Source organism: Malurus melanocephalus, unplaced genomic scaffold (assembly GCF_030028575.1).
Source record: "Malurus melanocephalus ecotype Western Australia unplaced genomic scaffold, MMel_1.1 scaffold_1, whole genome shotgun sequence".
Taxonomy (NCBI): Eukaryota; Metazoa; Chordata; class Aves; order Passeriformes; family Maluridae; genus Malurus; species Malurus melanocephalus.
Genome location: NW_026623233.1, coordinates 2,850,724 through 2,867,488, shown reverse-complemented (window position 1 = coordinate 2,867,488; position 16,765 = coordinate 2,850,724). Strand labels below are relative to the sequence as shown.

At 38.1% G+C, this 16,765-nt stretch overlaps 1 protein-coding gene across 5 annotated transcripts in view; it reads left to right on the top strand.

Moving 5' to 3' along the window:
- TBL1X (transducin beta like 1 X-linked) overlaps positions 1-16,765 on the top strand; it is a 188,694-nt gene that overhangs the window by 131,187 nt on the left and 40,742 nt on the right. For 4 of the 5 annotated variants that reach the window (XM_057389783.1, XM_057389792.1, XM_057389800.1 and 1 more), the window contains one exon: positions 5,821-5,928. In XM_057389783.1, coding sequence (XP_057245766.1) covers positions 5,871-5,928 — 58 coding nt within the window. In that variant the 5' untranslated portion in view covers positions 5,821-5,870. Of the gene's footprint in view, positions 1-2,471; positions 2,550-5,820; positions 5,929-16,765 lie in introns of those variants that run through there. The other variant, XM_057389816.1, reaches the window with a different exon arrangement.

The window sequence follows — 16,765 nt, the reverse complement described above, 5'->3', positions numbered from 1 at the left end:
GAATGAGCTGTGACTCCCCAGATTTGTTTTGGTTTAGTGCAGTCTTTTAAAAATCAGCAGAAGGTCAGTGTAAATAAATAGACTTAAAACTAAAGTAAGAGCCAGACTTAACATTTGGCAGTTCAGGATTTCTGACAAGCCTATTGCCTTCCATTATTGAGGTCCCTGTCCTTACTGATGTGCTATAAATATGGGTGACAGACATCTGAGTGAGACAGTGCATTCTGTACAATTCAGTAACCGTTCSCTAAGGAGATCGCTCTGTTCTGGGGAATCTCAGCTTTTGTTTTGACCATAACAACAAATTTACTACTGYACTTGCAAAGAAAATTTCAAAATATCAATAGTATAAGTGATGCAAAGACAACTGAGCATTTGTAACAAGCATAGAACAATAGATCTGAGATGTTTGACTGGCCTCATTTTTGTCATGAGTGGTTTGGGTGACATGTGGTGATCATTTACAGAGTGAAGATAATTAACATATTTGTGTCCTCATTAAGAAAGGCCAGGGAGATACAGTACAGCTCTTACTGCAAGTTCATYTTGATATACATTCTTAAGTGCAAGATCTCTAAAAGGGGCATCTGTTTATATTTTAGTTTTAGTTTGTTTGAAGGAAGATCTCTTGATCAAGCCTTACCAGAAGTAGTCAGGAAGTCRTGCTTGCACAAGAGGCATTTTAACAGGGTTAACTGTTAATTTGGCCACTGACAAAAGTGGAGTTTGGAAAGACTCATTCTTGCATTCTTCATACCTTGTAATCAGAAGGAGTGTGATGGTCTTAATTTCTTTGTCAGGATACTTGTAAAGAAAAGGCATTTTACTCTTTAGTTTCATGAAATGGCAGGAAAGACTGAGTGGAGAAGGAGCAGAGTGTGCTCTTTTCATCTCCCAGAAGTTTGGTTTGGCATTTTGAGAAAGCAGCGAGCTGGAGTTTCTCCACAAGAAGAGGCAGCTGTGATAAAAGCCAAGACTGAGGAATGCATTGGTTGGGCCAAGCAGAGCTCGTTAGCCTTTGGGGAAGAGCTGCTGGCTACTGGCTCTGTTCTGGCTCTATGGTAAGACACATCCAAGAAATACAGAAGCGTAGGGCTCATTGAAAGTTTCTGATGAAAGTATTTTTCAACAGAAAACACAGAGATTGCTTAAATGACTCATTTTGTGAGAAGTGGCTTCTGGCTTTGGGAGATGTTTTTCATTAAACTACAGAGCATATACAAAACAGTAACACATTGATTTGGCTGTGCTTTCACGGTGCCTTCCCAGAATCTTTTTTAGTTACATTCACATTCTCTTAACTGAGATGGGGAGACTACTGGGTCCTGAGAGAATCATTTTGGTGCATAGGTCCATCTTGGGTGAGAAAATGGGAGCATTAATGTGTGAACTCTGGTTCCCATGCAGCAAGGCACCAAGTTGACAACATTAAATGTTTGAACTTTCTGGAATGTTTTAATTATTATGGAACCTCTGTTTTTTTTTTGTTTTCTTTCCCCAAAGCAAATATATAATTTCTCTTCACACCTCCCTATCATTTGTTGTCATTAAAATTTCAGTTGTGAAAAGRCATTTTGGCCACTCCAGGGGATAAATGAAAATTTGTATGTTCCAGCTGGGGTTTGGARGCAGAGGGGAGCAAGAAGTGGCCAGTGTTTATTTTACTATAATCACCCAAAAAAACCCCTCCCAAGATTCCAACAACTGCTCAGCACACTATTAAAGCATACCAGAGCTTGCAGAATTTTTTCAAGATGTAAGATGRGGGCCAGACCAGCCACCTGATCTATTTCTGTCGGCAGGGCTGGATGCAGAAATGGGAAGTGCCTGACTTCCTATTTAGGTTTCAGGTTTAGGTTTTTGTTTAGCTGTTTTCCCTAAATGTCTGACATGTTTCTGCCTTCCTGAGGGGAAGAATGGCTGGTAATTCACAGTCTCTATGGATGGCATGCTGCTTCAGGTAGCAAGTGTAAACTCATCTCCTCAAATAACCTCGGCCGTCCCCTGCCCGGGGGTTAGCTGTGAGGCCAGGACATGGCCCTGGAGGAGCCTCTGACCATCATTTAAAAGAGAGGCAGAGGAGCTGACTCTTCAAATGCTATTTCAAAATTGAAAAGGTTCTTTTCCCTTCATTYTTCAGCCAGATCTCCCTTATTTATGGTAACAGTGCTAAAATACGCCTGACAAAGGAAGAGCAATCCTTGAGCCAAGGGGATGATGGGATGTAAATAAACTATTCTTAGTTGACCTGGCTGTCACTGTGCTGAACCATGGCTGTACACGAGGTTGCCTTCTCCAGAGCCTCTTTCATGGCCCTTAAGCAGAGTTCCCAGTGCTGCAGGAAGGTTTAATTTGGGAACAATGGTAGGTCAGTGCACAGAGGCAAATCAGGTCTGGTGGTTACTCCGGGAAGGAGGCTGTCCTTGGCTGCCCACGGCACAGGGAAGCGCGCTGCAGGTTTAGTGTCACTGGAGCCAGCTCAATGCCAGGTGAACCACTCRGTTCAGCAAAAGACAAGCAGCCCTAGAAGCACAATGGTGGCCTTTGAGGTAATATCCCAGGTATTTATCCCTATATGAGAAGCATTTCTGCAAATCTATCCTGATGGAACTAAGAGCTGAGTGTTTATTTAAGATAAGTGTTGCATTTAATTTTGCCTGATCTTGACAACACTTCCTCTGATGGCTTTTGTATGCTTTGCATCCATTATACTTTGGGAAGTCTTAAATGGCTCAGGTTATGTATTTGAGCGTTCTTAAATATCTACAGGATCACAACTCAAATAGTTAAAGCGAGATTGAAGTAAATAGAATTTCCCATTATGTGTAATTAGGTGCAGGAAAAAGTGTTTCWAGTAAAGAATGTTCAAACATGTTTGAATGCTTTTTGTTAATCCTCTTGACATTTTGAAGAATTAAGATGTTATTGCTGGTTGAAATGTGAAATGTCTCCAAGGCCATGTCAGTATTGTTTATAAACTGCACTTTATTTCTCTTAAAAAACTATTAATCTGGGTAATACCAGTCATCAATAACAAAAGCAGACCATCAGTTAGCAGAAATAAATCTATCACAGTGGTAACTGAAAGTTTCTGTGATTTTCTACAGACTTTCCATTTTTACATTTAAAAAATATTATATTGAGGGGGAGGCTAGTTGTTTGTTCCTTATGAATCAGTCTTGGAGAAACACAAAACATAAGTATGTTCCCCTCCTCCCCACCATGTCTTTTTTAGCTACTTTTACTTGGACTGTTTATTTGCAGAGAAGAAGGGAATCAGAAAGAGCATTAATGAAATTGAGTATGGTCAGCCAAATTTCTAATGAATAGATGTCTCTGGGTAAAAGCCAAAATCTGTGTATTGCTTTGGATGGATAAAAGCTTTGCAGTTGTGTATCTGATTGCTACACTGGCATCTGTGGGAGGGGAGAAACCTTAAATATATGAGTGGAGATCATCTGGTTATTTGTRGCATGGTAACAATGTGTGTATATAGATATGATCTGACACATATGTCCAAGTAATTCCTGTTGACTGACTTCAGGGAAAATGCATTGTAAATCCAACTATTACTCGGTGTGCTTGGGATTCTGACACAAATGTAGCTGCTATAGAGGGGTTGTTTTTCTGGGGCTGGGMGTCTATTTATTTTGCAGTCACACTAATTTTCTCTGATTTTAATTAATTCAAGAAAAGTCATCTTTAGGAAAACAAATAAAATTCAGCATTCCATTCTTCCTTTCTCTTGCCTTCCCTTTCCCAAAGCAACCCTCTATGTGGGAAATACCACTTTAATGTCTTAAATTGGCAGGATGCATCCAGAAATGGTATTTGTAGTTTCTTGATTTTTTTTTTTTTAATAAAGTTCCTCTTACCACAGAGTACGTCATTGCTGAAACTGAATTTTTGTAAGAGGTTTCATCTTTACCAACTTTCCTACCACCAAACTCTGAAACAGCTATTTTTAAAATGCTTTTAAAAGTGGGGGTGGGGGAGGTTTCAACCCGCAGCTATCAAATTCTCTTGATTTATTACCGTCATGGCCGTAGCAACTATACCGATGTATTTTAAGCACTCAGAGATGAAAATGGCCTTAGCTGTTGCTGTGAGTATCTGTTTCTTCATTGTACACCAACGATTATGCAAAAAGGGCACAGGGGGTTATTAATTATTCAGRTCCAAGTCTGTTTATCTGGAAGAAGTGTGTATGAAGTTATACTGGAAGTGGTGCTTTCACTGCCTGCGGTTGCCAGCCTTGGTAACTTAAGTGCTTACCACTATCAGTGCTTCCAGTCTCCTAATATTGAGGCAGAGGAGTTTGAGCCCATTTTACAGATGAGGGATTGAGGAGAAAAGGGGCTGAGTGGCTTCCCAGGGCAATACGTGGCATGTGTGACAGGAACGGATGTTGGATACAGCTGATGCCGTCCTCAGCCAGAATCTTAGCAGAAAATGTTCATCCTTTCCAAAGGAGATGAAATTTTCCTTAGGGCGAATACATGATTTTCAGTACTTTGTTTCTACTTGTTCTTCCTGAAATGTAAACTGTAACAATTAAGACTCAAGTATTTGAGGAAGACATCTCCTGAATTAGCCAGCTATGGTTTCATATGGAAAACCAGCATCCGAGTGATTGCTGAAATACAGCCCGGGATAATAAAAGGCTTACCAGGGTTCAAAAGACCTCCATTTACATAAATATGCAAAGACATCTGTTACAGTCATGAGTGACCTGCTGGTTTAAACCATCAGCAGGGGAAGCGCCGTYGATCAGCGTCGCCTGCAGTAGCAGGTGCTGCTTTAGGCAGCAGGAATTACTGGAGAGGTTTGTGATGAACAAAGACGACCTTTCCACTTGCCAAGAAGAGGCATAGGGGAAATCAAAACACCCGGCACACGCCCACGGTCTCTCATTTGTAGTGCGCRGTGAGAGCCCCGTGTGCGCCTCTGCGGCCCAGGCTCTACGTGATCACTAATAGGTATGGTGTGGCTGACACAGCTGCAAAGTTTATGTCTGAGGAGCACTTAGGTTTTTTAAAACCAAACTACTTAAGTCAGATTCCCAAACAGGAATGAATCATCAAGATTTAATGGAAAACGTTCAAAACAAATTTATCATCTAAACCCAGTGTTTTTATTACCAGAGTGTATGCCCAAAATAGTAATGTGAAACAGTCATCCTAAAGGTTGAGATTACTTTGATGTAAAATTGGAGTTTAATTCTTGGTTTCCATTAATCAACAGAGACATTATAATACTACAGCTTTATATAATGCAAGGATATTTGTCTTCTGGTTGGCTCAAGGTATATGGTGTTCTCTCTCTTCCTCTCCTGCCCCATTCATTGTGTAACATGGTATTCTAAGGAAAGAATCTGTCTTCAGTGGATGAACAACTGGACAAAATACTGGATTACAAATTCAGGGCTGCAAAAACCTTATATCTTGGTTGTTATATGTGACTTTAATTGCAAGCAGTTCTGAAAASAAAATACTCAGGCAGTAAAGAGGAATGTCCAAAGAATTTGCAGTAAAGCCATACAAGTGAAAGAGTTGACATTAGGAAAGTCTTCCAATATTTAAAATGCTCCCTTTGACTCTCTCATTCATGTTAAATACTGCCCCTGAATTGTAATAAAAGGTGCAGTACAGCCTGAGTACTTGATTCATGATATCTAATGGGTGCCTCACATTGAGATGTTACAACTCTAATAACTATGAGATCTTTAATTACCTTAACAATTCCAACCTCTCTTTTGATAACATATTTCATAGTAAATTAAGATAAAACAAACTTGTTCTTTTCTCTCCTTTTGAACAGAGCGTGGATCACACTTCTCGTAAACCTCATCATATTGAGGTTGGGCTAAGATGAGCATAACCAGTGACGAAGTGAATTTCTTGGTGTATCGCTATCTCCAGGAATCGGGTAAATTCCTTGTCTTTCTTCATAACTTCTGGTCAKAAATGAAATGGGAAAATTGAAAATTGCTTTTTTGCGTGATGTTGCTCTAGGAATGTTGCCTTGAGTGTTTCAGACTGATAGACTAAATATTTCTTGAGCAAACTCTTGTTTCTTTGGAATCATGGTCTTGACCGTAACAAAAGTTGTATTTGGATTGTAGGAGATTCCACATGGTAGTGTACTAATTCAGTGGTTTTTCCTGGTGTGAAAGAAGAAAAACAGCCTTTTTTTTTTCTCTTGATATGTCGTGAGGTGGTTTAGTGTTGTGTAGTGATTCAGGAGGCTTTACAAAGTCAGTCAGAGAACTTAACATGTAAATTTATATTATGTATATGTTAACGTCAAGTTGTACTGCTCGTACCTTGTTATCTAGAGGGTCAAAAAATTGTCTTATTTAATCTACATGTACTGAATGCATTCACAAAAACTTTGTATTTCCACTTTTCTGTAGTATTTTACACATACAAGAGCATGGAAGTTGAGGTGAAGTATTTKAAGAAAYATTCAAATATGCTTCAAACTGAACATACTGAAATAGGTGCTAGAAATGGATTTAGTAGATACACCTGGCAGTTCATTAGGAATTCTATTCAGCAAACAAGCTGTAACCAGTGATGAATCCACTAAACTGCTTAAAAAGCTTCTTAAATTTTGYTTGAACCTTTTTTCCTAGTGTCGTTGTTTTTTTCCAAAGACATTTTTATAACTGTATTTTCAGATTAAGTAAGTCAGTAAGACCGAAACTATTATACAGCATTTTGCCTTTGCATTTTCCACTTGCTACAATAAATGCCATAAGAGGTGACAGCAGATGAAAGATATTTAATCCATAACTTCAGAAATAATGCATGCCAGATTTAAAATATAGTCTGAGTTCAAACCCTTACATTTTAAGGAGTTTGCCAAAACCAGGTTATCACACTGATTATTTGTTAACATTAGCTGAACCCAAAGCTTCTAAAATTTTTATCAGACACAGCCATGAATGTTGCTATGTCTGCAAGACCATACAAAAGTTGACTTCTTTTTTTTTCAGGTATCTGTCCTTTAATCTTATCATGTAAAACTTCCAGGCTTTCTCATAAAATTTAGGCAATGGTGGGAAAAAGAGAGACCTAACAGAGATACATATTACGAAATAAGTACATTAAAGCAAAATGTCCTTGTAATATTTAATGTATTTTGCATGTGCGAGGTACAGAAACACTTGAGATTAGTTGAAGTGTTGTAGTAAAGATGCTGAAGGAACCCTACACTTCACTATGAAAATGCTGTCAGGTGTTTCTAATAGGAATTCAGTTCTTGTAAACTTGAATTTAGAAGTGAAATTCAGTAATTATATATTTTCTCTTTCATTTTCTGTCAGACCAGAAACCTTGCACAGGAGATTATTAATAGAGTTGAACTGCCTAAACCATTATTGTTGCCTTTTAACAAATCCTGGCATAATAAGGGGAGTTCCAGTGAACTGGAAAAAGCAAATGTTGTGCCAGAATTTTTAAAGGTTAAACAAGATGATCCAGGTAACTATAGGTYAAGCACAATCATTGGAAGACTAAATATCTCCAAAAAAGATGAAGAGATGACATCATGCCAAATGCCAGCCAGCAAATTTTTATAGGTAATAGGTCTTGTCAAACATATTTGATGCTGTTTTTTCCAAGACCAGAAATGAAGTTGACAGAGATAACTGTGCTGACATTAATACACTTAGACTACTTTAYGACATTTATTTAGTCTTGTTGACACTGTGGTTAAAACCAAAATGAAATAACAGCGAGTAAAATCAGTGTAATCCAGAGTTACCAAATGGATTAAAAATAGGATAACAGAAACATCTTGAAAAGTGATTATACTTGGGGAGCATTCATCTCAAGGGTTACTTCTAGTGGGAACTCACAGGAATCTGTTCTTGGCGTAATGCTGCTCAACAGCTTTATTGGTTACCTGGAAGGAAATATAAAATGATTACCAAGTACATCTGCAGATGGAATGAAATAGTGAGTTGTGGCATTTGATGAGTTACACTGACTGATCATGTGGTTTAACAGAAAAAAAGTACAGCCAGAGAGACTCCTGGAGGAGTAGGCTGGAGACGGTGCCTGGTTCAGGGGCTGTGCAGTCAAATCCCTCCCATACAACACAGGATTTGGACAGGTTAAGGCTCTAAATTTTTAATTGTATTAAAATAMGTGCATAAATAATTGCCTCTTCACATAGGTAACTGTCTCAGTGCTTATCTGTGCCCGGAAAATCAAAGCAATCCATCATAATTTCCATTCATGCTCCATGGCTTATTGCCAGAGGAATTACACCATTGACTAGGTGTTGTCACTTCCATGGTAAGGCCATGAACGCCCCCCCTTCTTGAGACTCAAAGAGAACAGGTGTTTATTTTCAGTTCAAGATTATTGCTTCCTGTCCAAAGTCAAGTCTTGCAATGTCTAGTTTTTCTCCTTTTTGATTATGAACTCAAATCAAAATATCGAAATCATAATCATTTTAAATTGCACAGTTTAAAATGGTCATTCTTAGAAGTGCTGAGTCCTTTCATGCATTGTTTATCTCAGAAGACAAACTACTTAAAGTCAAATTATATTTATTTGTAGRTGTCTTGTTACAAAGTCTACCTTTAAATTAAATGTTGACCTAAGTTGCTAAAATCAGGCTTAGATACAGCTACACTAAAGGTATACAGCCARTGTGGAGATAGGAGCACGCAAAATACTGCTGTGGTGGACACGGTTGTATCAAGAAAGCTGGGACCTTGATGAAAGTGAAAGAAGCTATACCAAAGCTTTTATACAGTTCTGGCACCCAAATTATGTTTATTAGTTGTAATTGATAGTATTTAATACTAAGAGAATATAATAGTACTAATTCTATTAACTTTGCACCTCTTCAAGCACCTGAGAGGTGTACTTTTGCTAGCAGGCATCTTCACTGCTGACATAGACTTCCTGTTGGGTTTCTTCAGTTTCTGAAAAAATGTACAGAATTCATAATGTAGAGATTTCCTGTTCGCTTTTCTCCCAAAGAGAAACAGATAGTTATTTGTCTTTTGGAATGAAGATCAAAGCAGTACAATGCAATGAGGAGTAATAAGGATCCTGAGAAAATTTCCAAGAGGTATGGGAGGATGGCAAAACCAAAAAAAAATATATCTCTCACATACTTTTAAATCTGAAATGTGTTTTGAGTGACAAATCCTATCATCAGTCCAAATGCTACAATAAATCACCCTCCTTATCCAGCCCAACATGTCAATTCCAGTATTAAAGCTTTTTCAAATTTGGTATTTTTGGTGCATCAATCACTTAACTGTGTTCCTTTTCTAACACTTAYGTGCATGTTGCAGTCTAGAATTCTTGTCTGAAAATCAGCTCTCAGTTGTCTGTGGCTTACACTGTTCTCTAGTAGGGCATTTATTGTGATGAATATCTTGCAATGACTGGTTAGAGTTAAGATTGTGTAAATTTCCATTTTCACTCAGACTTTTACTCTTTGGTTAAAATTTTTCCGTGTGTTATGACACACATTTGATAATTGTCCCCCAGTGTATGATCTGCACCATGTACAATCTGTACCACTCCTAAGACAATAAAAACAGTAGCTAGATGCTTTTGCTAAAAAGATGTCAATGACATTTTTTGATTCTGGCTTGGGACAAGGTACCATTTTACCTTAGAATTTTGATTTGTTTTCTTCCCAGCCACAAAAATGAAGGCAGCTAATAAAAAAGGTTTCTTCCTTCTGTGAATTCAGGATTATGGCAGCACATTGGTCTGCTTGGTTCATAGTTGACAGATTTTCCTTGTTTTCCTAGAAGACAAGATTTTTCTCTCAGAACTTAAGAGTAGATTCAAGGGCATAGAGCAAAGGGTTTCTGTGAATTACAAAATCCTTTGTAGTTAGGCATGTGCAAATATGGGCTTTTCCTGCTAACCACATCCAAGGCATTTTGCTGTCATTTTGCCTTTGGAAATTATGAGAGAATCCAAAATGTGGATATTCTAATGTTTCTGGGATTTCATCCTTGTGATGTAACTAAAWATTAATAGTTAGAATAGTACTAAATTATACCTTTTTTCTCCAATGACATTTGCAATTTTTTTTAAAAGGAARCAACAAAAGTTGAAGRAAAATACCTTTTTGTAGAATAATTCTCTTTCTCAACAAGGAAATTTTACAGAAAATGTATATATATCACGGTTTGCTTGCAAAAATTCTCAGGCAGTAGGGAATGACTGAAAATCAGTGTTCTGTTCTTTTCTATCTGTGCCTGATGCAACAGTCTGTGCTTATATAAGCCTGTGTAATTTTTCTCTGAAGTCCATACTTTGCCTGCATGAGGTATGTTTAGAGTATTTTTCTAACAACTGTGTATGGCACAGAGTCCCTGAGTCACAGACGAGAGGCGTGCATGTTGAAAATAATTCAGATTAAGCAAAGCATAAAAGATTGGCATATATAGGTCAGCTAAATTTGCTTCAAAGCTAACTGCTTCCTTTGTGTAGGAAGACTGCTGCTAGGTAGAAGGGGAATGTACAGTGCATGTTTTTTTCTTAAATTATTAAAATCTACACCTTGAAGAATAATTCATTAGAAGAATGAATCACTTGGTCAATAAAGGCACTTGTCCAGTGTGACAGTAAAAACAATAGTGTTCACTGATGGCAGAGTCAGGGATAATSATTTTTCTTCTGCATTTTTTTACGTTTTCTTGCAACTTGGCTCATTAGGATTGTAGGAGCACTCAGTCTGGGTGGTATCTCAGATATGACAGAATCAGAGAACAGTTCAGGTTGGCAGGGGCATTTGGAGATCATCTGATCCATSTCCCCTGCTCACAGCAGGGTCAGCTGCAGCAGGTTGTCGAGGCCTGGGTTTTGAATATCTCCCAAGGATCCAGAGTCCATAACYTCACTGCACAGCCAGTTCCAATACTTTTATCAACCCCCACAGTAAAAAGTGGTTTACTTTTTATTTCACATGTTCCATTTGTGCCCATTGCCTCCTGTCACTGGGCACCACTGGAAAGAGTCCATTCTCTTTGCACCTCCCTCAGTTATTTTTGCACATGGATGAGGTCCTTTATGAGCCTGCTCTTCTCCAGTCTAGCAGTGCCAGCTCTCTCAGGCTCTCATTGTATGGCAGATGCTCCAGTCCATGGATTATGGTCTTTCACTGGGCCCTCTCCAGTGGATCCCTCTCTCTTTTCCTGGGGAGCCCAGACTTGGACAGGGTTCTCCAGGGCACCCCCACATTGGCATTCTGGCAGTGGCTTTTGTAGTACAGCTCAGGGTGCTCTTGGCTTTCACTGCTGCAAGGGCACACTGCTGGCTCATGCTCAAGTGGTCCAACCTCCTGCTCAGCACTGGAGACCTTCCAAGATCCTTTAAACCTGTATTTTAAAGTGCTGCAGGGTAGTCACTGCAAAGTTCCCAAGGCTGTGTACACAGCTATGCTCTAAAGGTAGGGATGATGGAGACCTTTYGTTTGCTGAGGAAAAAATGCATCCTTGAAATGCCAGCCTGCCAAGCAAAGGTAAAACACATGTTTTAGTGTTGTTTCAGTAACAACCCATGGCTGCATTATTTTTTTATGTCTACCTTCATGTTACCACGTTTTCTTGTGCCTGATGTGTCCTGCCTGATGCACAGAGTGACCACAGTTCATAGACCAACCTCARCTGCACTGGTGTAAAGGCCCCTGTGTATGTTCTGACCTTCTCTTTGCACAGGTACTTCAGTGCTGGTGGAACTGGGTGCTGGGCAGGTATTGCTGAATAAATAARGTGATGCATTTTTTAAGGACATACAAAGAAACTGAGTGTTTATACCTGGCCGTAAAATTTCTGTCCCTCAATTTTCCTGTTTGAAAGCAAAGTTTATGCTATGAACGGTACCTCAAAGCAGATGTCAAAAGTTTATAGTCCTAAAATGTATTGAAATTTTTTGAGTAAAGAGTATTACACGTGTGCTGGGACAATATTTAACATTCTTTTTCAATTATTTCAGAGTACTGCATATGAATTTATGGGTGAATATATATCCCTAAATGCCGTATGAATGCTAACTGTATTTTTCAGGAACAGGTGTTAAGATTGAAGGCAGGGATTCTTTCACYTTTTCTAATGTGCAATAGTGAACCTTTAGAGTGAAACAAACTCTACTTTCTATTTTCATGGCTTAGCACAGACCTAATGTGTGGGCATGCTGTCCTATTTATGTGATTCATTATTCTTTTTAGGGCCAGACTACTCAATTAAAATAAAATAACTTGAGGTTTTGATCCAAATCTCTGATTTATTGAAAGTTGGCTATAGAACCAGCCAAGAACCATAGAACCAAAACTCACAAGAGTTTTCATGAATTATTTTAGATAATAAGGCCACAGTGTTGTTCTAGGAATGCAGTACATGTTAAAGTGACCGTTGGATAAGAACACTTAAGAAATTTGACCCCAAAAATTGTTTGGTTTAGATCAAAGTGTTTCATAAATGTCATCTTAGAATGAATTATTCCTATATAATATGAAACCATCTGTAACTACACATATTGCATATAATACAATATACATATTGTTTCTCCAGCATAATATTTTTGTAGTAAAATAGTGTACTATCAAAAGGGTTTGTATAGGTTTTTATTAAACCACAACTCCCTTTTTTAAATATCCCCTCCACTTTTCTGTATTTCTTCTAAACTGGGAAGGTAGTGACTGTGTGATTCCAGAAACTGTGGGACTGACTCTGAGTTTGAAATTATACTTCATTGTTTCAGAATGGATGACTGCTGGAAAGACCAGTCCATTTCTAAAATAAGAACTGTATTATTATGCACAGTTTCTGTCTCCGCTAGTAAAGATTTTTTCTCTTTGTAAACAATAAGTACATTTTACGAAAATCAGGGTCAGCATTAGAAGGCAACAAGCTTTGTTTTTTGTTCCCAAAGCATTTTCATTTAAACTTAACAAAGCTACAGMTCTTGGAAAGGATGAAGCTGAGCACCTGTGCAAGTCAAAACCAAATTGGACTCTTTTTTCATAGAGCAGTGAATACGTACTAGCAGTATTTGATGGYTGGCTTCACAAAATCCAAGTTCTACAATGGTAAGGAAAAATATTTTTACAGGGAAAGAAGTTTCTGGTTTTGTCCTACTTTGTTCTGGTAAATTTTCAAAATAATGTAATAAGCTGTATGAGGGCCATTTTTATGCTTTATATGCTCAGAGTTAAGWTTTTAGTGGCCAGATATCTTTTTATATACAAATATATACACAATGGTTTCACAAATGTTTTGTGGTGCATTCCAAGAGGTCCATTTGAAAATTTCTTTCTATTTACCCTGTTCAATAATTGGTGCAGAATTTTTAAGTTCATGTGAAGGAAAGAAATATAGTGACTCTTCTGGGGTTTTGCCATTTGCAAATGCCTGCTTACCTCATATTTCCTTCTAGGTCTCTTCACAGTTTTATAAACTTGGCTATTTGAATTTTTCTTTGGCCTGAAAGTTGCTGTRCAGTGTTGGATCTCGGACACTGAGCAAACACAGTGTTTTTTAAGTTTTGCAARCGTAATTACACCTTTACAAATTTATTCCGTGGCACAAATTTTGCAYCTGATCACTTCATGTCCTGTTTTTTAAAGCTTGCATAAATAATTTTTAGGGTATTGAAAAAATAACACGTTGGCTAGAAGACAGATGTGTAAAGGTCAAGCTGGCATTGCTAGTAAAACCAGTGCAGTGCTACACATTTGCCACTTSAGTTGTTTTTTGAGTCTCCAGGCCCAGTGGAGCTTTGCAAGTTGTTCTAATAACRTCTCTGCTGAGAACTTTGTGCCTGCACAGCCATGGCCCTTACAGRCTACCCCTCCTCACACTCATCCTCTGTTAGAGCCCCTTTTGTAGTCAGCATCCACAGTAACCATCCTGGTGTTAGGTATTGTATWCATTTTTGTATTCATGGAACCTTTTGTGAAGAGACAATGTGAATCCTCTCACAAAAATCTCTTCATGTATCTTAACAGTCTACTGAAACAATTAAAATTGAATGTCCACTGAGTGTCAGTTGTGGTGTCCCCCTTGCCACCACTTAGAGGTGTATGTTAGAACAGAAAGAACATAGCTTGAGGAAAGTATATATGGCTATGAAAGTCACTTCTATAAACATGATCCTTAAAAAGATGTGTGTCTCTCTCTTTGCGTGTTTGGTTGCACAGACAAGCGGGGCTAAAAGATAACAGCATCCCATTAATTCCGAAGGAAAAGATTATTTTTGTCCTTGTGGCCTTACTTTGCCCATAGTTGCATTAAATTGCTAGATCTGTGTTGATATTTATTTGCAATTTCCATTCTCATTTACACAAAATGAGTGAAAAAAGGGATTATTTCAGACCTTGTTTTCAAGAGATTWTTATAAGTTCCTCTTTCCATTGCCTATGCTCTGTTTGTATCGTATTTCTCTCTTTGTTAATTTGCAGCCTTCAGACAGAAAGTCTTAAACAGTGAGTGCCAAGTACCACTCATCAAAAGATCATTTCCAAGTTGTATTAATCTTTTCCAACATATTTTCCTGCATGAAAAAGAAAAAAAAAAATACCTGCCAAAAGCATTCTTTGGCACATAATAAAATAATTCTGGGTAGCAGACATTTACTCTGAATTCTTGGCAGAAGGTGAACAGGTCCAATATCCARGGAAAAAAGGGCGTAACGTTTAATATTAGTGAGTAATCACTTCTATTAGAAGTGGTTAACTAGACATACTGTAATTTTACCTACAGCTAGGAATCCTTTCTTTATCTTTCCCAGTGACTGTGAAAGAGCTTGCAATACAGAACACATTTCCCAGGGTTCTGGGAATAATTTTAATCAGTAAGCAATCCTAATCTTGAAACAAATGTGCAAGCCCTATTGTTCAGCTGATTTTTCTAAAAATATATTTCAACTGCAGTTCTCTATTTTAAATTGCTAATGTGTGTCCTTGTTAAGCCCTTTATGTAATTGTAAAGGTAAGAATTCAAAATAAGCAGACACTGCCAGAAACAGAGGCACTCTAGGTGTATTACTGAGAAACAAAAACCTCAGCTAGGAGAAGAATGTCAGTCTGCTGTGAATAATAAACAAGATCTGGTGTAGGATTCTTGTCCACCATTATTTTCTGTAACTGTTATTAGAATCTTATCAGTGGCTTAAGGCACCAGGCACTTACTGTCACCAAACATATTTCARACAAACAGATTGTCCTTTTTGTGAAGCCTTTGCATATATGTGCACTTGGGGTTTATGACCATATTTTTATGGATACATAATTCAGTTTAGACAAAAATGTAAGGACGAGCAAGGATAGGGATCCATGTTGCATTCTTAGTTCTCAGTGCATCATATAGAAGGGAAATACTGTGCTAAGGTGGCAGCTGCTGTAGMATAGAGTGAAGAGCATCATTGTATTCTCTTGGGCAATGGTGAGAAGTTACATCACGTGCCTCAGGAACTAGATTATGCTGGGCCCCAAATTAAAAAAAATACACTTGCTCTAATTTAAGTTGTTTGCTTTTGTTTTTGCATACAAAACTTGCATTCAAATTTGCCCTTAGTGGTGCATGTGCCTTGCTTCTCTACACTGATAACTCTAGACCTACAAAAGTCTTCATTTAACATGAACTATGTTGTTTGTATGCCATTAGTGTCTGGACAAAATTAATTTGTGGTCGTATTTCACCGGGGTTTTTTTTGTGGATTTTTTTAAAACTGCCATGGTGGGGTTCTAATTTCTTTCAGAACACCACATTGCAGCACTCTGTCCTTCTCTCCTTTCCTTCTTACATGGCACTCCCAGGACCCAGAYGTCAAACTCGGGATGAATGTTTTTCCACTGCTTGCGTCTGGTTTCTTTGGCAAGCAGTTGTGCGGGCAGCTTTGGAGTTACTTGGGTTTGGTAACCCAACCCACGGTGAAGCAGCTGATGGGATTGTGTGTGTGGACCTCAGCTTCTCCCACACGTGATTTTTTTTGACTTATGACACAGTGAAATGTTTCTACTTGATGTGTCTTAATCTCCCAGGAATTTTGCCCATATACCCATTTATGGGCAAAAAGATTACTTTCCTTTGCCCCTCGCCACCATCTTTTTTTTTTTTTTTAGCCCTGCAGCCTTTATAGTTGTAGTCAGCTCTTATATAACTTCCATTCTTGCATGAATTGTACTTCAGTCAAAGTCTCAGCAGTAGTGCCAGATACAAGTCTTACATTAAAGAAAACAGGCACTTGTGCAGCCAGAAAACTTGARATTGTTGGTGGATCCCATGATAGCAGCTGCAGGTTGATTCTGCTGAGCCAGAAATTTTAATAATTTCTAAAGCCTTGCTCATTTTTGTCTCCTCTACCTGGCAAATACTTTGTCTCCTCTACCTGCAGTGTAGGGGAACACTGTGTTACTTCAGAAATGAGGATTGGAGGAGCTTGTCTTGGAAATTTCCAAAAAGAGAGACAGCACAATGTCAGACAAACAAATTAAACAAGAAGTGCTGSCTATTTCCATACGAAGATGGTTAAATTATTTGAAGGGAAAAAAATTGTCAGGTAGTTTATGTCTTTTGTTTTTTTTCTCTCTTTCTATTAAAGTAATAACATCACTAATTCAACAATTTCCAGAAATTGATCCAAGATCTCTTTATTTGCGAACGTCAATCTGGACTGCTTGAGTTAAAGAAATTGGAAAATTTATTGAAGGAAGTTGCATAGATCTCCATATGAAATCTCACTATTTTCCAGAACAAAGGGCCACACTGGGTATTAGC